This window comes from Diorhabda sublineata, chromosome 4, assembly GCF_026230105.1.
Source record: "Diorhabda sublineata isolate icDioSubl1.1 chromosome 4, icDioSubl1.1, whole genome shotgun sequence".
Taxonomy (NCBI): Eukaryota; Metazoa; Arthropoda; class Insecta; order Coleoptera; family Chrysomelidae; genus Diorhabda; species Diorhabda sublineata.
This window is the reverse complement of record NC_079477.1, coordinates 31,100,351-31,125,632: the sequence shown is the minus strand read 5'-3', so window position 1 is coordinate 31,125,632 and position 25,282 is coordinate 31,100,351. Positions and strand designations below refer to the sequence as shown.

General features: G+C 30.8%; 1 protein-coding gene across 5 annotated transcripts in view; it reads right to left on the bottom strand.

The window, feature by feature from the left end:
• Positions 1–25,282, bottom strand: part of LOC130442998 (facilitated trehalose transporter Tret1-like) — a 62,491-nt gene that overhangs the window by 16,616 nt on the left and 20,593 nt on the right. For 2 of the 5 annotated variants that reach the window (XM_056777430.1, XM_056777435.1), the window contains one exon: positions 1,067–1,202. In XM_056777430.1, coding sequence (XP_056633408.1) covers positions 1,067–1,202 — 136 coding nt within the window. Of the gene's footprint in view, positions 1–1,066; positions 1,203–2,454; positions 2,545–18,675; positions 18,815–22,793; positions 22,880–25,282 lie in introns of those variants that run through there. The other 3 variants (XM_056777433.1, XM_056777431.1, XM_056777432.1) reach the window with 3 other exon arrangements.

Below are 25,282 nucleotides of genomic sequence, written 5' to 3'. Positions count from 1 at the left end.
CTGATAAACTACGACATATTTTCAAATATAAAAATTAAATATATAAACAATTTGATGGTTGGGCTATGAAAGTTTCCATCTCAAGTGTTATAGCAAGACTAGTAATAGAAGAATTTGAAGAAACTGTCTAAAGTAAACTAAATACAAATATCCCATAATTTTTCCGTTATGTAGATTGTGAATTACTGCTGTACAAGAGAATGAAATTGAAATCATAAATCAAAAATTCAATTCTGTTATAAGAAAGTCAACAATCGAAATCGAACAAAATAATAAAATTAGATGTCTTGATGTCACATTACATAAAATTAACAATAACATAAGAACAGTATGGTATATAAAATCAACTTGGTCCTCAAAATATTTAAACTTCCAATCGTGTCACAAAAAATCAATAATAATAAGTTTGGCTGATAAAATTATCCAACTATCAGATTCTGAATTTAAATGCTTAGCTATCCAAAACGCAAACACTACATTGAAATAAAATAATTATCCCGAAAAAATAATGAACAACTTATTCAAGATAAGGATAAATAGTTACTATTTGGAGAAACTAAACATCAAAAAATGAAATATTTTTCCATACCAAAGTACAAGGACTCTCCCAACAACTATCGAATTAGTTCAATAGATGTTAGTAAAGGTCATAAAGGAAAAAAATAAAATAAAACTGCATTAACGAACCAAAAAAAAAACATACATTCATATAAATATTCAAAAATTCTTGAAACGCCATCAAAAAACAAAAAGCTATCAATAATATGATAATAATATCAATACCTATCAAGACCTGAATAATTTAAGTAAAATTCATAGATTTCTATTTTGATTTTATTTTTATTCTAATATTCATTATGTAGGTTATCTATTGATTAATATAAATACGGAGATTTTCAGAACCAAATAATATTTTGATAAAGACTGAAAGTACTTGTTCAATATTATTTATTTATTTATTTATTATTATATGGTATATTTGATTGAACTATATTCGTATTTCAAATGATGACCCATCTACACAGGAACGGTACTTGATGGTTTATAATATGAAAATAAAACATACCTATCCATGATTTTTCGTCTTCAGTTAGGCTTCTGTATTTCTCTGTTTCATTTAACTGGGGAAGGAGGATAGCACTGTAACCTTGACAAATACCAATTGAAATGGACACCGAATGGGCACAAATTGCAGCTAAAGCCTGTAACAAAATAATATAAGTTGAAAATATTCTAGAAAAATGACAGAAAGTTTGAAGAAAACAGTTTGTTGATTCATTTAGTTGCCACAGGAGAGGTCGTTCATCATAATAAGTACGGGATTTTCAACAGCGGTATTATTCTCATTTATATCTTCTGTCTACATTAATAAAAACTTTCAATACTCTCAAAATAAATATTTTCAACTCTACACATTTATACCAGTATTCAACAGGCATAGGCAGTTGTTAATGACCGTTTCATTTGTGTTGAAATACCTTTTCCTCGTTGAAAAATTAATAATATCTCAATATTTTGTTGTCAACTTCTGAAAAATCACTATTCAATCAGACTGCCCTTGTAACATTGAAAAATTCCTTTTACTTGTTGTAGAATTACCAATATTTCAATGAATTGTTTTAATATCAACATCAATTCCTGAAAAGTCATAATTCCATTTGAATGCATCTTTATAGTTGAAAAATACCTTTTCCTTGTTGCAAAATAACCGATTTTTAATAATCTTATTTTCGACTCCTGAAAAGTGACTATTAGGGTGAGAAGCTGAATTAAAATCGCAGCCCGTGAAGACATGAAATCCTGGTACTCAAATTAGAACCTAATGATTCGTACAATTTGGTGACATCAATGAATTTTTGATTATTTCCTTTTCAAACGTGCATCGAGATTTGCAAATTTTTCAAGATGAAATTCAATTTGAATTGTAGGTCATAACTTCATATTTATAACATTCCAGGTAATTATTTTTTACACCGATCCATGGTGACATATAATCTTTTGCCCAATCTTTGATGTGATTCATTGCCAAATTATTATCTTGTCGAATTTGTCAAGTATTTTTATATTTCTACGAAGTATTAGCAGTGAAAATGTTCAGTTTTTCGTTCATAGTATTATATAACAATTTCAAATGGGAAAAAAGAAACTTTTTTTCACGATTACTGACACCTTCCATGCGCCTACCCAACCGATGGTATTTAGCAGATTTTGAATTTCTTGAAAAAGCCTCCCGTGGATAAAAAAATATTGATGAGAAGTAAACACGGTGCCTATTATTTAAAGTCATATTATAACATGCACTTTGAAAACAGTTTCAAATTATTCATATTGATTTATATCAACAAGAATTTTCGCAAGCTAATCAATCATTAATATTTTAGAGAGAACAAATGTATAAGATTAATTTTGCAGATATTAAAAATTGTCAATCGAACGTCGTTGATATTAACTTACTACATTTTGGTGATAATTGAAGTATTTTCTGATCCGCATGAAAGTCTTTACAAACACTATAACCGTTTACTTATTCAGATCACCACTACTATGCGAAATATTTGTTTTGTTTTCATCTACAGTACGTCATTACAATTTATTTTGATCGTGAGATTGTTTTGAGTTGGGACGATAAAGATAGTTTTCTTGTTTTATAAATACGTACGGAAGTTGGGTAACAATAAACTTGGTTGTTCAATATCTGCGATTCATTTGTTTTCAGTTATCATCATTCTGATATAATTCAAAAGTCATTATTCTTGAGTCGAACATATCATTTTTAGAATATGAGTAGATAATATTTAATGTATGGGAAAGTATTGAATTGGAATAATCGAAGGAATATAGTTTATTGAAAATAATCATAATTATAAACGTTTTTCAACGAGCTATTTATGAAATTAAATTAACATGTCAAAACAGAAGAACCACTCAAACTTTATCTTAGAGTGTCTCTTTCCTTATGGTAGTCTTGTTTACTATATTAATGATGAGACATATTGTTTTGTAACCGCAGTAAAACCTATGGGAGGTGTAGGCTGAACCGAGAAAAATAAAGATTAGCCCTACTTAGGCCGATATGTTGATTCGATCTTCCTAGGTCATAGGTCCTAAGAAACAGTTTCGAAAGTAGAAAACCTGGACACTTCAGCTCATTTGTGAAAATTTGTTTTTGTTTGCAAAAAATCTCAGCACTAATCTTCGTGATTCTTATGTGAAATGAATCACCAAGATTAGTGAATCCAAATATAACTGCCGTTTTCTTACATTATCCACCATTTTGGAGAGCCACACACTTCTATTTTCACCACTTTCCTATAATAATAATAATGATTTAATTTGAAGAGGTCAAAAGAATTATTTTAGCTAGAAACAATCATAAATAGTGAAAATATGTACCATTATTTGGTGCTTGCGTTTCTTCTATACCCCGAGGTATAGATAGACAGATCTCATTCCAGAAATCAGAAGTACTCCACCAACATGCTTGCATTCCACTTCCCTGAAGTTCAGGTGCGTTTGAAGGAAATGTACTTTAAGAGATATTACATTTCAGCTCATTTCTCTTTTTTAATTAGGTATTAAATAAACGGCGAATCTTGGAAATGTTGTTCAATTTGAGGACTCACAAAAACTTATTGTTTAGTTATAGCTTCGCTAAAACGAGGAAATTCAGTCCATGTTCAACTTATTTGCCTGCACGGTTCACATATCCGAAACGTACTGATGTACTCGCAAGCTTGTACATGGTATCCAAGCGTTTGTGAAGAGTTAGGGCTTGTGGACATTTGCTAACCCTCGGCAAGTATATTCTCAAACGCAATATGGTTACAATTATCAGGGTTAGTGTTGCTTTGTTATATACATCATATCTTTGTTAGATATTTGCAAATAGAAATTATTAACAGGACTGTAATTTTTCAAAGTAACTAATATAAACGATTTCGTTCATTTTTGTTTATGTACAACTGCCACTGCTGCCGCTACTTTTATCGGTTTCATTATGAATAACGATTAGTTCAATAACCACATTCACTAAGAAATATAAACTTAAAGGTCAGGTAACCACATTATAAATGATCCCTATGAACTAAATAATTACTCCATGAACATGAGCAAAAATATAGGTTCTAATATATCAGCAGGTCGCTGTGCCCTTTCCTTTCTACTACCTTCAATCGCGGATAGTTTTTTTCTTAGAATTGTTTATACATTTGAAATTCTACGAACTATTAGCAGTATTCAGAACAGATCTTCATATTCTATTGATAGACCAACTATGTCAATATTCTTAAGCCATCTGATGTAGTATTGCACAGGTGTAGTAGTACCTTCGAAAAATCATCATGAAAATACGTATTTCACCCATTCTTCTAAGATAAAATGTTTTTTATCAAATCTCTTTGACTTTTAAACTATTAAATTCACTTCTGGTAGGTAGTACTCCTACCCTACAATTTTTTTTCCAAATTTAGGAATATTACTGCGTAACTAGATGCTGAATATGGTCAGTATTGTTGTATGGTATGAAAACATACACTAAGTAATTCATAGATCAATAAATTGGAAGTATTTGCAGAAGGAGTACCATGAATTAATAAGAAGAATAAGAAAAGTCAAAGAAATTCTCCTGAATATGAAAAGGAGAAAAACAGCCTACTTAGTAAGATTTCTCATCATGTTTATAGTGAAATTTTGATGAAAGAAACGTTATGGAATATGTGGTACCTAGTTCTTTGAAATGGTTCGAATATCACCTAAAATATTAAGAAATATACCACTCCACTAATCAGTAGTGGTGTCTGTTAAGATTCAGTATTTTGTTCAATTTCCAATAACAATGTTACCCACTCACAAATCAGTGAGGAATTAACTTTACTTATGACGCTAGCGTCATTTGAAGCAATTGAGATATGGTAATCTCACCAACATCATAATCAAACATCTTGCAACTATTAAAATCTGGTCTGACTCTAATTCAATTGGACAATGTCAAAGATTTTAATACTGTGCATTTTATTATCCTTAGCAATCCTGAAATACGAATGTTGTTCATTGTTCACCATAGAATTAAGGTATAAATTAACATAACAATGTTAGTCTAGAAGCGACAAGATATTCCATTAAAAAATTGCATCGTAACAGTCACTCCGCTCTTTAAATCACTCTGTATGTTTTATTTTGAACCGAAAATATTCTTCTCTGGCAATTATTGTTCTTACCTTTTTCCTTTATGGGATATTACGATTTTTCCACACTTTAAACTAACACTATATGTATCTTGTCTTCAGTTAATATACAGGGTGTTTCTAAATTCATGCAACAAAATTCTCGGTGATTGCTCGTATTAAGATGGGTCTTTCCTATAATAAAATTTCCTCATCTCATCCCTTCCCTTAGAAGGTGGTAAATATAGTTGAGTTTTTACTTGAAAATTTGTAATTTTCATACACTCGCAAAGGACTAACCACGGGTATCTTTTCAATATTTTTTTTACATTATACGGGGGTGAAATTAGGAACCCTTACTTTATTTCATATTAACACATTTTTTCAATATATCATTTTACGAAATAAAAATATAACTTAAAATCTTTGGTGTAACTAAGAATATTTTTCATCTCTAAATTTATTTCCCAACACCAACAGCCGTACAGAAAAAAATAAGCATTATAATTTGTATTTTTTTGATAAATTGAGTTGAAAAAAGTAAAGATGTAAGATGTAATACAATTCAAAATGAATACTTAAAATTAAGACCTGTGAATTTCACCGAGGATATTGATAAAATACCCGTAATTACTCCTTTGCGAGTGTACGAAAATTACAGTATTTCATGTTTTTAAATTTTCTGAAATTTTAGAAGAAATATAAAAACTCAATTTTTATCACTACCTTTTAAAAGTGATATAAAAATTTTTTTATAGAAAAGATCCACCGTAATTTGATAAACACCTACTAAATGTTGTCGTATGAATTTAGAAACACCCTGTATAACAGAAATATACAAGAGAAGTTTGTGTTCTTAATGATGTTAACAATCTTTATTGGGAATTTTGAGAAAAAATACCGTCCATACAAAATTCAACTACTTCCGAAACTATATGAGAATGATAGTTAGTGGAACGAAAATCAAGGTTTACCGAAAATATTGCTTCCTCCGATGAGTCAACGTTTGCTTCACTTGTCACTCAACCAAATTGTCTCTAGTTGAGAATGCTCAGTATAATTGAATAATTACATATTTATTTCAAAAAAATAATAACTGATACCAGTTATTTGGGTATTTTACCAGATGTTCTCGATTTAAATAATTTATTTTAAATTCAGTTCGTAATTTTCTAATTGAGCTATTAAAAATATCAAGTTAGTTTGGTAATTATTTATTGAGCATGAAATTAGATAAGAATTGTAATAAAATTGCTGGCAACCTTTGTCTATGAGTTTCGTTAGGTCAAGATCAATGTTCATTCGGTCTGCATGACGCACCACAAATAAATAACTGTTTCATAGCATAGCCTTCGCGATTTATGTATTTGAGAGGTTCGTAGGATTTTAACGGATTCATAGACGTGTATGATTGCAATGAAATAGAAAGTATTGAGAATCAGGATTACATCATCACCTTTTGACATTCCTTTCAGGAGTAGAAAGATGAAAAATTATATGATGACGCAATGTTTTTCTCTAATATGGCAATTTTTTAAACATCTGTAATTTGGTCCAACTTGAGAGATAGGGTAGTTTTTATCTCAATTATTGGTATCAATATTTGTGATTGCAAATTGAATGTAGCTCCATCAAGCTAGCAGCCAAATATTCGAAAAAATATATGAATCGAAAGGATTTTCAATGCTCGTTCTGAAAATCCAAAATCCGAATTTTCTCGTTGATTCGATAAAAAGATATTAATTAAAACCGTGGTTGCAAATTCAGATTAGAAAATATTTTTTATTTCCGGTCCAAAGTGTCCTCTGGAAAATTTTATTTCTGTTGAGTAATCCTATTTGTGATTAATAGTATATATTCCCCAGAAACTTGAACGCAACGTTCGGTAACTGTGATCTGAGTCACATTCTGGATAAGGAGTCGAAATCAACTGATAGGTGATTAAGCTGGACCCGGATTATAGTTTCTGAACAGACCTCTACTCAGCATGTGATTCCATATAATTTGACAATTTGTTTAGTTTCTGCTCATTATTATTTTCTGATCAATTTTTTTTGTCTCTTATATGTTAGTTTCACAATAAGCAATAATTTTTGCCTTCGATTTTGCCGTACTTCCAGCAATCAGATTTAATTTGAGCTTTATATACTTGTCACTGGTAACAATGCAATAATTCAATCAAAATATCATTGTCCTTGTCAGATTCGTCAGGATTAATAAATTTTTTTCTGTATTCTTCGAATTAGAGTAAGAAAGATACAACTAGTGGACAAACTACGTAAGCACGCAGTCTCAAACTTACTAAACGAGATACAACTATCAACACATCTATACATACCAAAGACAGGTTTAAAATAGTAAATTTGAACAAATAGCAAAGTTAGTTTGAAGATGTCGTGTAACGCACCCCACACTTCTATAATAATGACATCATTACCTTAGACCTGAAAAGGTTGGAAGGCTTCAGGATTAAGTGGAGTAATTTTCTGATGATCTTATTCTTATGCCAAAAAATTATTATTTCACTTTAAAGTTTAATCATTGCGAAAAGCGTGTTTTTTATATATTATATATATTTTTTATAATTTTATTTGAATAATTAAAATTAAAAAAATTCCGTATCGTTTAAAATGTTGATTAATATTGTCTTTTCTCATTATTAGATATTGCATTGCATTCGATAATGCACTAATGAACTATTCAATTTTAGATAGCGAGAGTAAAAGAATTCCACTTTAACTTTTAGTACTAGTCATCAAGCGATAATGATAATTTCTAGAAACTTTATATTGTCAAACATTTCCATGGAATATCTTCCACTTCCATACCTATAACTCTTGACACAAGAAATTATGTTATACACCACAATAGTAGAAACAATGAGTTAATGAGATCTTCCTAAGAATTTAAAAACTGACTAGAATTATAATTCAATCAACACACCTTCGATAAAACCACATAAAAGTTTCGCTTTCTAAGTTCTCCAAACCACATTCAATGAAAATAATTATTAACCACATGCTTTTTAATCGTGGTTTTCCAAAAATACTTGCATAATGTGGTAATGAAACAGATCCGGGACTATTAGATTCATGAATAAATATTTTTATTTATGTATTATCAAGAAATATATGTGGGTCTCATAAGTAATACAAAATTCTCTTGATTGTACGAGCGTTATCTGCAAAGTTTCCGACGTAACAAGGAAACAAGACTCTATTCTAGAATTCTAGAATTCAATCTTCTTGACCAAGAAGCAAAAGTCAATATTTAACAATTTTCAAGCGATGAATATCACAGAGCTCTTTATGAAGACAACGGAATCCATAAAAAACTAGGATTCACCCTTTACTCGAAAATTAGTTTTTGGAGAACAAAAGAAAAGAAGCAGATGAAAAATTTCGAGGGTTTAACTACTACTAAGAGGAGACAGTGCACACCGCTCTGTTCCAGAGCCATCAGTATCGGCCATTGCAGGAAATATACCATACTTGAGCCAACTATTGTTTGGACACGAGTACTTTCGATCCTACCTCTTTAACAAAGAGAAAGTAGGGAGCCATTCAGTCATTCGAACTCAAAGTATTACAAAAAAGGTCAAAAAATTCATTTACGAACCAATAGCTCAAAAGATAACAGTCCCACGAATGAATAGATTAGAAGCAAAGAGAGCGAGGAACAGCTAATTTGTGGGATGCTAAAGAGGTTCAGTTTAAAGAGGAGAGATTGTATTGGGTCATACAAGAGTAGTAAACTCACCAATCAGTCTCGTATGGTCGCTAACGGTGCGGATGCCCTGTTTCCCTCTTTTCGGACAAAAAGAATGATTATACAATGTGGGCGACAGTCTTACAAAGCTAAATATCTTTGTCCCAAGGAATCGTGAGTCGCTTGAGCCATTTATGTAATACTAGTAAGATTAGAATGTAAAATATTTGTTTAAAGTTAATTTTGTTAACCAATTTTCATTTTTCCTTGCTACATTACCTTGACATCAATGTCCCTGTTTTTGTTACTAGAGAGAAAAGTATTGAAATGTTCAGTGTCAAATTCTAAAATCAAAAATAGAACAATATTTTGAAATTTCCGTGGAAATTGCAAAAATAGTTGGAAAGGCAACAAATAGTGACTGGTAAATATGGAATTATCCATAACTAACCAATGTCTTCTCACTTCTAGTATCATACGTTTTTCGTATCTTCTTTTTAGATAATATGAAGATTGAAATTGAACTCCATGGAAAATAGAATGGACAAGAATAAAAAGGAAGGAAGGAAAGTTGTAATAAGTACATGGATAGACCTTGAGATTTATATTGGATATATTTTTAATTGAAATGTTCTAAATAATAAATAAATTTTACGGTTCTGTGCGGGAACTGTTTGTCGATAACTTTGTGCAAAAATTACAGTAGATAACCTTTAATAGTGATTTAAATTCTAAGGTGTAGCATATGCTCTTACCGCGAAGAATAAGAAAAAAATTTTAATACATTCAATTTACTTCCGATCACATTATTAAGTTTTTATACAAGGTGCCCACAATATTTTTTTTATGAAATCTAATAGGAGAAAGCAAGTTGTCCTAGTCCGAAATAAAACAGTTCTCAATCCAAGAATCGCCAAAGAGTTAGTCTAAGTCATCGAGAAATTATAGAGTTTATTCAAAACTATGATCCTGAATCAGATGATCACCTATTAACTGGGAAGCCTACAAACACCTCTTATTTTCAGTCTTTTAGTCTCGTGCGTTATTTATTGCATTATTTCTCATTTCCATTTCTTTATACATTTTTTTTGTTTTTTAATTTTTATTCAGTATAATATACGTTAGGTGTTTAATAATTATTATTTATCAAGAAAACAGAAGTCAACAAAAAACATGTAGTATCTTTAATAATTTATATCCTAACCGAAATGCCAGGTTTGATGAGGCAATACCTAAATCTGAATACATTTACCAAGTGGTAAACTAGAGTAAGAAAGTGGTATGCCCCAATCCTTATTGATTGAAGAAAATATTTATTGATACTGGTGATTTAAGGAGGAAATGGTGAACGGTCAGGATATCAAAGCCGAATTTGATCTGAAGAAGAGTTATTTTGTTTCCAGGACAACCCAAAGGTACAGTTTTCAAAGCAAACATTCATTAATTAGATATTTTTTGAATATTGAGAGAGACAGACCTTTAAATGAATGACCCATTATAAGAACAGTCAAATGATGAACCAACCAAACCAATAGTTCATATAATAGAGTGATGTAATAAGATTAATGTGAGACCAAACATACATTACTCATTCTATGTCAATTATTCAGTTCAAGCTTTTTATCATATCTCATAAAGATTCGTTGGTTTTAGTTGTACATTCCATTATATGTAATGAAAAAAGTATTATTTCATGGGTAAAACCAACAAGAACCCGTGACCGATCCCATCAAAGATAAAATTTGTATTTAGATCAAGTTTGCGTGGTATTATTCAGTTTAATTTACATAGATGTTCACAACTCATAATTTATGGGTTAGTATGATTGGAAAATGATTCTTGAGCTGGTCAGTTGAATTTCCATTCGATAAAAATTGAAGGTCAACTATATTAATCACACTTACCATTCACACTTCTAAGGTAGACGAATCTGGGCCAATGCAATTCATTATTAATATTATCACTTATTTTGTTTTTGTCTGACGAATATGTGCCTATCAAACATGTAAAATTGTTTATGTTACGGGACAACGTAAGATAAACTATTTTTTTTTTCTAAATAAAAACTATTTCTTTCTAAAAACGATATGATAAGCCAATTTAGACTATCCAAACTATTCCGTCCTATAGCCATTCTAACATAAGATCGCTTATCTATTTGATCCTATATGAAGACTTCAAGAGTAGTTTGACCCAATTTGTACTAAATTTACAAAGTCACCTTCATCAGCCTAATCCAAGCCTATAAGTTTCGATTTCTTTTTATTTCACTCCATTATTTGTATTTTAAAATTTTCAAAGGTGGGTGATAATAATCAAGACATTGAAATAGAAAACTGCAGTTACCAAACATTTTGATAGTTAAGGGAAAAGTTTTGTTGAGCTACAGCTGCGCAAATGTCTAGCAGCTGCAAATGGAAGATATCGAAGTTTATTTTCATTTTTCTAATCAAAAAAAGTTTATCCTAAAATGTAGTTGCTCATATTAGGCTCAATGGAATGAGTTGACTTAGTATCTTTTGATAGCCATAATTTGGCATATAAATCATATAGTGTATAAACTGGTTTGGCCTAACTATGAAATGAATTGAAGTCTATTTGTTACAAGCGGATTCGGTATTCAGGAATTAATCTTGCAGAATTTGATCTGAACTTTTTCTTAATGTTTGCGACAATGTCTCAATCGAGAGATCTGGAATACTGCCCTTTAGTTAAAAACAGTTATTTTGAATTACTCGTTCTTTAGTTCCCATGACACGATTCCTTCTATCATCAGATCCAACTTTTGGCAATGCAATGTTCCATGGTACGTTTCTTTATTCACGTGAGCCTATTTTTCTTTTTAATTTTTGTCAGTGAGATTTTCTCTTTTTTCTATAAAATACTGATTTGGACACGAACGAAAAGATGGAAAATGAGCAAAGCTTATATGTTTTAAAATCCAGCTTTAGTCAAGTTTGGAACAAATTTTGTCTTTGCATTATATCATAATATTTTTAACTAGTTGTTAAGTCGCCGATATTTCTTCTAGCGCCCTTAAGTTGATTTCTGAATATTGCGACTGACTTTCAATTTTTTTTTGTTTTCTTAGCCACCGATCCCCCTATTGAATGCAAGTAATTAATTACTTCCCCTATTTGATCGGAAACAGTTTTGCCAACATCAATGTATTGAAATGGATTAAAATATCAAAAACTGCTTCTCAACAATGTCATATATTATTATTGGTTTGACAAAACATACCAATTTATCGGCGCCGATAAGCAAACCCTCTCACTTAAATAGACTTTTACATTATTTTACATTACTCTTTATTATATTATTTGAATTTACGCCAACAAAGAATGGAAGAGGTAATAAGTGTTTTTGCTTGTCTTAACCTATTTATCAACGAGTCTAATGAAACTGTTTCAATTTTCAAACGCACCGTCTACAACAACCCAAAAATAGCTCAAGTAAAACGTAAAAAATTGAAGAGATGGGACATAGGTTTGTTGTACTCACTTCCTGCTCCTGATAACGATCCAAGCAAAGGGGGCAAATTATTATTACATAAATATGAAAAATGAACTGAAATAAAGAATAAGATCAAGTTCCTGAAACAGCAATGCTACAAAAAATCCACAGCGCATATGATCAATTATTTCGAAGAAACAGTATTATTTTAACCTTGGTGTAACTTTACCAAATACATAAAATTGCGAGAGCCTTTTTTAACGTACACCGGTCAAAACTTTATAAAATTTGATAAATTTAGAGTGGAGCAAAAAATATACAGAAAACGCATTCTTCTTTCTCCAATTTCTATGGACTTTCTAATATGCCTATATCTAGAATTTAATGAAGTTAGATTTGAAGTATTTTGTCAATTGTGCATTAACATACATTCGGAATATGTTGTCATGTAACAGAATATATTGTTACGTAACAGAAAAACGAAATTTTTCCATTATAAATTAGTACAGATAAAAAGTTATGAAACGTTAAATTTAATTGTCTTGTTAAAAAAACTGGTATTTACCAAAGATATTATGTAAAGTATATCCTGCCATCTATACATTCGTTATTTCACCTTCTGTTGTGCAGTAGCGGTTGAAATTAAGATTTAACTTTCCCATTAGCAAATTTATCTCTTCTACTTCCGCATCTTGTCCGTATACACAATCAAATCCAATATACATTCTCGTCTGGGTTAAGCAAATAATTCCTATCGAAGTATTATCAAATACCTTTCAAATATACCCTTGTATATCTAGGTACTTACACTGTAAAGGTAGGCAATTAATGTTTCCATAAAGTGGAAAATGTTAACGATTCCGTTAATTATTCATACTAATTCGACTCACTAATGAATAGTTTGGAAAATTTTCAACCAAATTAGTCCTAGTCTGTCAAATTTTGCAATAATTAACAACATATAATTTATTATTAATATTGACGCACGCCTAGTTGATTGTGAAAACCTAGATATTTTTGCTTTTTTTGTTCGCCTCAATCAGGCATCTGCTTTACATTTTATAATGTGCAGATATTGAATTTAATACATTAAGTTATCACATTCGAATGATAATGGTATAATAATCATAATAATAGCGATGGAGTATAATAGGCCTGACATTTCATTACTCAATATCTTTAGAAAACTGCTTTAATTGTGCAAGCTTTGTTCCTGAAATTGGAAATATAACAAAATACGAGAATTTGGCAATCGAAATTGAAGGTATTTGGAAACTTGAAAGAGTAGAAATGATACCAAACTGACTTCCGTTTGTGAAGCTATGACAAAATTCCTAAAGCTAAACATCAGTTGACTTGGCCTAAATTATTAATTAACCAAAACGATACAGGAAGCTCCAAACTCCAAGAACATATTATTCAAATGATAAAGGATAAGATGCATTTCTACCCTATTTTTAAAAAAATTATCTTCAAAAACCAGTGCGAACTGAAACAAAATAAAATAACAAAATGAAAATAAGTATGTGACAGGAAGCATATTCTCATACGACCCCTCGTTTCTAAGTTATAAGTATTTAAAGTTGCGAAATCAGAACTTATATTTAAGTATATTTCCTAAATTATACATTCGAACAAAATGAATTTCTAAAGGATCATCACGTATGTCTATGTAATGTGTTTGTCGGAATAAATAACTCTAGACTACTATCTGAAGGCCAGGGGCGGCTCATGTCCAATGTTTAACAATCCGGAACTTTTATAGGGACAACCTGTACAATCTAAAGATAGCAAAGATGAATTATTCTATAAATTATTTAATAAAAAGGTCTCTTTGTTTGACTCAATAAAATTTTTGAATTAGTAGATATGTAGACTTTTAGATCATTGTACGTGTTACGAAAACCGTTCGCCATAAAGATGCATTCTTAAGAAAATTATTATAAATTGTAGTTATTTATTCAAAATACTTATTATCAAAACACAATCGAACATTTTTAATTGAAGTGCATACTGTCCAACATCGTGTTACTTAGATAAGGAAAAAATTGAAATGCAGAAAAATTTTGTTTGTTAGCCTCCAACTTATAAAATATAAACAAAAAAAAACTTTTGATAAATGTTCGAAGTGGGCACTTTGTACTTCTACCTACTTCCGGAGTCGACGGAACTTGAACGATTCTGCCTTATAGCGTCACAATGGAAGTTAAGAACGAAAATGATCTTCAATCTATTTTGAAATATGGTTCGTGAATTTCTATATTGTTGATTGATCTAGTTTTATACAGTTGAATTTCTCCTCGTTATTATATATTTGTATTATACATTGGTGAGCAAAGAGTGAGTATGTTTGATTGAACATATAATTTTCAAGTTCCTTTTTTTATTATTATCATTTTTGAGATTTCGTTCCATATTTTTTCTAGAATGTTATTGCCCCAGGCCACTGTACAGTATGTAATAAAAATTCTGCTAAATAGATATGAAGTAATAGTAGTTTTTTTGTGAAAAAATAATCCCGAGAACATAAAATTTATGCACCAACGCTTTCAGTCTATCACTGACATGGATAGTATGTTCTGATCAACGTAGGTATTGGCCAAGTAATACACCTAAATCTATTTTATTTGGGAGTCTTCTCAGTAGAAAATTTTCGTAAAGCTATGTATTCAAGGTAAAGGGCGTTGAAGAAAAAAATTATACAAATTTTTTACGACTTTGCCGCAATTACTGGCAACATTGTAATAAAATTTTATACGAATATGTTTTTGAAGCTGATAAATCCAATGAATTTGTTTTTATGTTCGACTCTTATACAGGACGCTAATTACACGATTCTTATGAAGTAGTATTGAATATAACTTTTTCAATATTAGATTCATTGAGCAAAATTTAAAATGAACTTCAACATCTTTTAATTTTACACCATAAAGGTACATCTAATGAAGCTCGGTACTGTGTACCGTTTTCAGAAAATTATGAAGTAATAACCGATGTTGCTATAAAGTATTGATAGAGTTATTATTATTATTCTTATTATGATTATTATTATTATTATTATTATTATTATTAATTGGTAAGCATTATGTGAATTGAAAAGTTTTTGTCGCGTAAATGAGATCCCATCAATAAAACGGATACATTTAAAAAAATTGGGACTGAAGATTTCCTTTTTCAAAGTTAAATAAGTATGGACTCTGAGCTATTGGAGACCTTAGTATAAAAAAAACAAATTGATGATCATGTCTTGCGGTTCTGAGATTCAAACTGTTGTTTGTTTCATACTAGTGCCCCTCAATAGCTGAGTACCCATAATTATCTAACTTTAAATTCTACCCGGCAATATTGATATTTAGGACGTTCACTCAATAATAATCACTTTTCTGAAACCTTGTTATTTGTTAAATTGGATATTCTTATTCAAAATGTAATCAAATTTTGAATACATTGACATGCTATTAACCCAGGTGAGTGTTTAGGAAACTTTAGTGCAGCTGTTACGCGTTATGCAGGAAAGTTTCCCCGAAGAAACTTATCAAGTAAAAATATATTTAGAGCCATTGAACGACGTTGTCGAGAAACTGGGAATATGAGACCCAAAAAAATAAATTCTGGTAGGCCAAGAACCACAAGAGCCATTAACCAAGAAAATGTGTTTTGAATTTAGTTGATCAAAATCCAACAGTTAGCGTAATCGAAATATTCCGAAGCCGGTACACAGTATCGAGTTTTATCAAGAGTACCTTTTTGGTATAAAATTAAATGATGGTTAAATTCACTTGAAATTTTGCTTTATAAATCTAATCTTGAAAAAGTTATGTTCAATATTACCTGGTACAAACCTTGTAACTAGCGCCCTCTATGAGAGTCAGATATAAAAACAAATTCATTGGATGTATCAGCTTCGAAAACATATTCGTATAAAATTTCAATACAATGTTGCCAGTAATCTTTCTTCACTGCCCTTTTATCTTGAATACAGAGGGTTTTACGAAAATTTTGTACTGAACAAACCTCAAATATTTTTCAGTTTTCTACCTATCCTACAGATGGGATCACCTTTTTTTGAAACATCCTGTATATTCTTATTACCTTATATACTTATGTATATTATCTTAGTCTCATTACCTACTCATGTAATAAACCTCGAAGTTTTGTCAGTATTTGAGATGGTAATGATTTAAATCGTTAGTTATTATATAATAAGAGTCTATGCAAAAAGTTCAATCGGCTGAAAAAAATTCTATACTGCATTATCTTACATGTTCATGGTATAAGCTTAGGCGTCAATAAGTTGTTGCATTTAATTAATAATTATTCTAATACAATTATCTGAAAATATACAGTTTAGCCATATTCATACACATAAGACATTAAAACGTTATCCTATTGAAATTTGAATATCGTTTCTATTTTATTATATTGATAGTAATTCCAGCCATGAATAGTTTGAAATAATAAAATTTTATCACCAACGCACACATTTGTTTTGCTTGAAGGACCACGATTTGATTATAATATCATTTCATATATTTTTTTTCTCATCATTGTTTTCTTTATTTGGGGTATTCCAAAAGCAGCAAACTCAGATAATTGACAAGTGAATTTATATATGCATACATATAGAATAAATTATTCTAATTGGAAAATAATGCTATTTTTAGAATCAACAAGTCATAAAATGAGATGCTAACACAAAAATTAATTTTAATTTAAAATGCAATTGGAGAATTCTAGAAAAGATCGAGTTTTATATTTAAAGCTATAATTTTTGAAAATAAATATCGAATTTCGTTGACACCTATTGGTAAGTACTTCAAAATCTTTTCTTTCATGAATCAATACAGAAGTTCCATTCATATCAATGAGCTACTCTTCTGGTAGGTTTCTAGAAGTTTCGGAAGATGGTTGACATTTCTGAATTAAAGAAATTTTCCTCCTATCCTACTTACTGAAGACAAACAGATTGAAAGATTTACTGTTCCTAAAATTTAATGACTTGTTTAGTGATTATCGAATTAAGGGATTTTATTTCTGAATTGAGAATCTAGAAGTCTGAGAAAATATGCCTTCAGAGATATTAGTATCTCATCGTTCCATGATACACGTTCAAGAAATTTGAGAAGGAACAAAATCTGGAGAATGGATTGAATGTTATGACAGTTCGTTCTCTAATTTATGGATAGTTTTTGAGTTGTATATGCGAGGATTAGTCATCTTGCAAAATTTTTTTGTGTCAATCCTTTTATCAACTTTTACTTTCAGTTGATTCAAAGTATCACAATCAAACCCTGCGTTTATTGTTTTATCCATTATAGGATTTGTTTTAATCAAGAGTCATGGTCGTAGTTGAGAAAATCGCATACTAGAGTGTTTTCTTCCGGTATTGGCTCATGTAGCATCCATTTCGCACAAATATTTCCGTAAAACAAAACTTGCAAAATCATATCCTGTATTTTTACTATTGCGAGCCATCTAAATAGAGGTGCCCAGTCTTTACCTATTTACTTTTAACAATAATTCATTACTTCGTTCTGGGGTTGAAACTTTCATTATCTATGACTTTTACTATAAATTTTTCTGGTAGTTTGTACCATGTATTAGTAATCACAAATTCCTCTTCTTGCACGGAATAAATATTCATTATCTTTTCTTCAATAAGTTTTATGTTTCAGTTGCGGTTTTCCTAAATTGTTTACAACAGCGGCAGACACTACACTTGTAACATAATAGGGCTTTTCAGAAACTATGATCTGAGGTCAGGTAGATTCTAAATTATTTAGTTAGTTATAATTCTTATAGAGCAGTGGTATTATTGGTAATTTACCCACTTAGACAGATTTCGCTCTGAAGTTTAATACTAATGAACTATGTTTATTTTGAAAAGTATAAAAACCTCAAACCTCAGTAACCTATCAAATATGCTACTCAAGAGAATTAATTTCAAACTTTAAAAAGCCATAGACAAATAAAACAACTCGTCAGCTAATCGCATTTACCAATAGTATACCAGGGTAGAAAGGATCATATCGTATGATTACGACTAGATTAACTCATGATCGAGTTAACCCAATCATAGTGGAAAATTTCGAATGTTTTCCGATATAATAAAAATTTCCTCTTCTCACAATGTATCATTGGAAATCTGAATTAGTCAGAAAATTAATTTATTCTTAACCCTACAAACTAATTCTATCAACTTTACACTGGTCATTATATTGTATGTTTACCTCTGTTGTTCAATATTTTGAGTTACACAAATCATTATATTGATACAGGTAATATTATTCTCAAAAACATGACAATCAATTTGATCGGACAACACTTTTCTTAAAACCGAAAAACTCACCGTGAATATTCCACTTTCCAAACTTTCACGTATATAAAGCATGAATAAATTGCATTAGAATTATTGTAGCCGTGCTATTAGACACAGGTGAATTTGATAGAAAAACTAATATTGTTATTAGAATATGACCAAACAAACTGATAGATTTTGCTTATCATGTCAACTGGAATTTTCGTACATTTTTGTTCACATATCTTGATTATAAATAACTACATGAGAATTTGAAAAACGTTTGGAATACATCAGAACTATGTACATTAAAGTGTTACATTATAGAAATCGGTACACGTCATCAATAGGGTTCAAATGTGGCCAGAGTGACCATTGAGGTTAAATTGATATTAAATACCAAAAAAAAGTTTTCTAAATTAATTCTAGCTTTTGTCGATAAAAACAAATATATAACACATATTTTATGATATATATAAAGCCTGTCTGACTTGACTTGATAAGAAATTGAATATAAAGGTCTCTTACTTGAAGAACAGACACTTTTTAATTGAACACCAAGATGCGTGCACAGAAATACACAGAAATTCAAGCAGACGTCCTCCAAGGAAGTGTGTTAGAACACTTTACGTTGTTATATGCAGCTAATATGCCTATTACACGCTTAACGACTGTAGCAACATAGGCCGATGATACCACCATATTATCATCACACGTAGATCCAACAAGAGAATCTCACAACTTACTAGACAGAATACAAAATTGGTAAAAAATATGGAAAATGAAAACAAATGAGAGTAAATCAATTCATACAACCTTCACAAATAGAACAGAAAATTGTCCTCCTATGCAATTCAACAAGAAACAATTGAATCATGCAAGGACAGTTGTATATCTTGGCATATATTTGCGAACAGAAAATAACTTGGTCTACAATTACATAAAATGTACCGGATAATTGGCAGAAGACTCCAGTTATCTATAACCAGGATTATTATACTAACTAATGCTTAACCCGTCTGCACAGTACCCCAGTTATGGGATATGGGGTATTGCAAGCAACTCAAATCTAGCCATTTTGGAAAGATTTCATTGTAAAGTGCTTCGAATGATAGTGAACCCCCAGTGGTAAGTACCAAATGACGTATTTCGCCAAAACGAGATTCAGAAGAATGGTGAAAATATAGTGAACGTGTCAAAGTATAGTTCTTCCAATATCAATTGCAGAAAACGGTTATGCGAGGAACAATCAATATTTTATAAATATGCACGGCACTTATACCAAATTAATAAATGCATAAAATTCGGTAAACATCTAACAAACCGTCAGTCCTGGTAGATGATGGGTATCAAAATTCATCATCTCCACTGTTTACCAATGAAAACATCGAATCGTAAACATAAATTTCTATTGGCCGAAGCTGTCGGAAAGCGTATGTACACAATTTCTTCGAAATATTCCTGCCAGACAGTGTGCGATAAGCAGTGGCGTGGTTTGGTGATATTTATTTAATTCATAAATTTCTTTAAATAAATAGCAATATTGCGTTCCTTAGATTATAGGCGAATAAAGACAATAAAATTGCACAGTGTAGTAAGAATAAAAACAGGTATGAAGTTAATAATAAATATTTATATATACAAACACAGAAAGTTATTTTGAATATATTCGAATGTTTACTAAAGGAAAATATTCAGCAATCTGATAATGCAATCATAATAAAATTTGCTGAATTAACTAGATTGAATAAATTTTCCATTTATCGAGTTTTCACGAAAGGGATCATTTACAGAACCGAAAAACATGTAGAGAAAAACTGAAATCAGTTGACAAAGCTACTCAAGATTTTATACGGACAACAATTTATAGTTTATATAAGGAAAACAGGGTTGGGACATTAGAAGTAATACAGCAAAAGGTAGCAGATTATCCAGAATACAATTATGCCAGTTTAGAAGTATGTGGTTTTAAACAAAAAAAAAATGAATAAACGGCTGGCAATAACCGAATTGTCAAGGATAGTTCGATGGCGACAAGATTATTTTTTTAAGATAAAAGACTACCGAAGTTCTAGAAGACACATAATTTATCTAGATGAAACATGGTTTGACAATCACGATGGAGTAAATTTCGGTTGTGTTGACAATAGTGAAAATCGCTGTTTGAATGGGCCATGTTCTAAATGTAAACGCATTATAAAGGTACAAATTGGTAGCAAATACTGTTTCATGCCTAATACTTTATTAATATCTGCTAAAAAAATTAAAAACTGTGCTGAATATTGTGAAGATATGATAGCAGAATTATTTGAAAAATGGTTTGATGAACTGTCTTCACCTATCATTCCTACACAGTCGATAATCGTTATGGACAACGATTTAAGAAAATGTAATCAGTCTCCAGAACTATTGAACAGAAAGAGGTAGTAGAACTTGTCAAGAGAATTCCAGCAGCAGACCGCCAAGAGCTTTGGAAAAACTGTGTTGAACATGTTTTCCAAGAAGAAGATGAGTATGTGGTATCACCCTATTTATAACCTACATAATTCAATCAAATGATGTCTCTAATTCAGACGATTCTGACTACCATGATTATTTATAAGGATACTTTAGAAATGAAATGCTTTTTCTTTCTTTTGTTTTATTAGCGAAGAATTTATTTTCCTTTATGATTGTTATTTTAAAATTCCGTTTTCCTGGAAAAAAAAACGAATAGGATACAAAAAGGGCTCAGTTCATGTCTGGTACCATGTTTAAACCGAACTCCCTAAGTTAAGTGCGTCTGTTTAAATAATGCCGTCCAATTTATAAGATTCGATTGCCTTTTAACGAATACTTTCTCGCATAAAATGTACATATTTTTAAAAGTATTTGTGAAAATGATAAATTTTTAAAATGAGCCATTCACTCATATGGTAGATCAAATAAAAATGTCGGTAGGGGTTTTTATAATCTGCAATTGATATTGGAAGAACTATACATCCTAATGTACTAGCCAATCAACTAATGATAGTTTCGAGATATAAAGATTAAAGCACTATAGGTCAACCGACCTGCGAGACAGGTTTAAATAATTTAACATTAATCAACATGGGGTAAACAATTAGTTTTATTCTGAACTATTTAAAGATTTTAGATGTATGATCATTAGAACAATTCCCTTTCATGTTTCTTCAAACAGTCATACCAAATACTTATTGTTCTTAACAAGGACAGAATGTATAATATATGAGAAAACAAATAAAAAAAATCTATGAAAAAACCAAGTAAGCATCTTCAGTAGCGTTTGAACGGTCCATATTTGCGAACAACTATAATCGTTGTTGTAAGGTTTTTCAATGCCCACGTCTGCGGTCGCTAAAATTCTTGTTCCATTAATATGAAAAAGCTGCGAGCGTTCTAGGTAAAAATTGTAAATGATACTGTAAAGTCAGGTATTGTAAGCGAATAGTGTCTTCGACTATTAAGTGAAGCGAACTTTCATGAGGACCACGGGCCGTAGATGGAACAATACAAAAGTTTTTGCATTAGTAGATAGTAGTAGTAGTAGTGGATGTTAAGTAGAACCTACCTATTGCCTCATCTTTACACTAGTTTCATGGAATCTATAGTTATTCTGTTCAGAATAGAATGTTATTATGTTTTCAAAATACACGATAAATTATATCATCGTAGGAAAAGTTTCTCGAATAATGTGATAGTGGAAACGATTATGATTTTCCACAGAACGTCTCATTAACTAGTTCACTACCGTGATAACGTTAATATACCATTGCATAATAAATTACAAACAAAATATGATAAACATATGTGTACAAAATAATAAGAACGACCTTGACAGTGAACTTCACATTAGATGAAATTTCCGTGATCGTTCAAACGGAATTAAAAATAAACATCAATTTGAATAACGACAGGTATTATTATAAAATCACGAATGTACTAGTAATTATAATATTATTATGATTAAATCTCTATTGACCCAATTTAAGAATTAAAAAAAATATTTGTGCTCAGTTCTTTGAAACGTTTGGATATTGTTAACTCAGTTTGAACCTCATAATAATTTTGAAACTGATGTATTTGTTTATTTTAAGGTAAATTCGTGTACCAATAATTTCGAGCTCGAATTATTTGAACCTATAACTATATTTCTATGTCTGCGTTACCTTGATTTGAAGTTGGTTTTTTGTATAGCAGAAATTCAGACGTGAATTATCACCAGTTGGATTTTTATGTTAATTCACCACACAGCCCTATTTGATTCGACTTCGAAGTCACCCTTTTCAATATTTTTTGCTTAATTTTGATATTTCCTCACTGCCACTTATTTCAAATCTCTCCTCACCTCCTCCAACCATGCTTTCCTTGTCCTAGCTGTTCTTTTTCTCCAACTTCTCTATCTTCCAGTACTCATTACACGCATACTTCTTCTGTTATTCTACATATATGTTTCAATTATCTCGCTCCCTGTGCTTTAATTGTATAGGTTATACTGGGCGCTCATACAATTTTAATACACTCCATTTTCGCCAATCCTTCTGAGTAATTCACGTTTCAATAATTCTAGGTTATTTAGCTCCTATCTAAGTAGGAATTTCTGGAGCTTCGATAACCAAGTTATTGTCTTCAGAGACTGAAGGTAAACTAAAACCTAATAACTCGACTTACTTGTTTTATACTGAATTTTCTTTCTCCCGCGAAACTTTCCATCGGGAAAACCTCCTTGGCGGGAATCTTAGCATTTATTACTAGGCTACTAAACTATAGAGTGGGCTGTGAGGAATTAGCTCCTTATTCTCATTTAAGCTTTACTTACATTTAGCAATTCCAATGCATCCAACAATTTATTATTAGATATATTTTTTAACAGTTTTACATTATTAAGATTTATGTCATGATTATGATTGGCAGCGTGATTGGCAATATTCAATTTTTCGATTCGTCCATATTTTACACGAGCTAAATGCTCTTTAAACCGGATAATAACTCTCTTAGTCTGTCCAATTTACCTACCGTCACAATCACCACAGCTAATTTCATATATACCACTCTTTTCAAAATTTAGTATTTTATCCCTAGCATTACCCAACAAGTTTTTTAACGTATTTTTGGATTTATAAACTAATTAAAAACCTACTCTGTCAATTATTCCTTCCAATACCTTTAAATAAACAGGATTGAAAAATAACTGAGCAAATTTTTTTTCTACAAAAAAATGGTTTCACATAGAGATTTCTCAAAGTTATGACGGTTGATTAATCTATTTACATTTTTTTATCATAACCGTTGAGTACAGCTACATCTTCAATAAAGGTTCTATCCTTATATCTCGAAGATATGTGGAAAGTGAATTAAACGATGTACCAGGGAATAAAAACTGGCCGTCTTATGTTGGATACAATGAAAAGAATCAGCCGGGATTCACCTGCACGTAGCGGTTTTCTTCTTAAATAGATCAAATTCTAGCCTATTACTAGTCCCAAATACTAAAGTATCTAAAAATGGTAACTGTCCATTATTTTTCATTTCATAGGTGAACTTTATAAATTAATATTCTGAATTAAGTTCCAAAATGATTTCGACATACCAATGAAAATTGCTAAATGTAAGAAAAGCCTAAATAATGGACAATTCCTTACAGCCCACTCTATAGTTTAGTAGTCAAGGAATAAATGTGAAGATTGCCGCCAAGGATTTTTTCCCGCTAAAATTAATTTTCACGGGAGAAGATTTTTTGATGGGAAAATTCAGTATAAAACAGGAAAGTCAAGTTATTAGGTTTTAGTTTACCTTCAGTCTCTGAAGACGATAACTTGGTTATCGAAACGTACGTCAGACAGTGTAATTGTGAGTGGTATTGTAAACAGTGTGCTAAGTATGAATATCACCAACGGTTCACAACGGTTCACAACGGTTCAAGAAACACCAGCAACGGAACAGAACAGGTACGTAAAACTTAAATATTAAGATCAGATTGGTAAGTGCTGATATTTGGTTTCTTAAATCATGCCGTAGGTTAAGTGCTCTTCTAAGTTTTATTGAAGTTGATGTACACTAGAGTATGGTTTCAGAAAGAGTTCGTGAGTTTGCAAGAAAGAAATAGCTAGATCTAAATATCAAATATCTCAGTAAACGAAGCATACGGACGACTTTACAAAAAACTAAAACATGAATCAAGCGATTTAGAATTTGAAAACTGGTGTGAGTTTCAAAGAAACATCTTCAGGCTCATTGATGATTCAATATTTAAGTAGATGTCTGTTTTGAATGAGAAAATGAAGAAATTGAAACTACAGTCCAAGAAACTTTCTCTGAAGTCTATCGACATTGTCGAGAGCTTTTCTTCCCAGGCGTTTGACAGAAAAGAGATGGAGTTGTTGAATAAGGCTTTGGATTTTGCTGATTCTGGCGATGGCATTCTTGGCGAATTGATTTGATATATTTGAATTTCCATTCAAAGTCTTCCTCTTGACGCTAGGAATTTCGTCTAGAAAGCGTGCAGAAGTCAGAGCTCGAAAAATATGTCTATAAAGTATAAAAATCCATCAATTAGTAAAATAGATTTGAATACTATCAGGAGGTTGAGGTGGAAATATTGTTTTTAGTTAAAAGCAACTAGAGGAAACAAGGTTGTTATATGAACAAGAAGGACTAT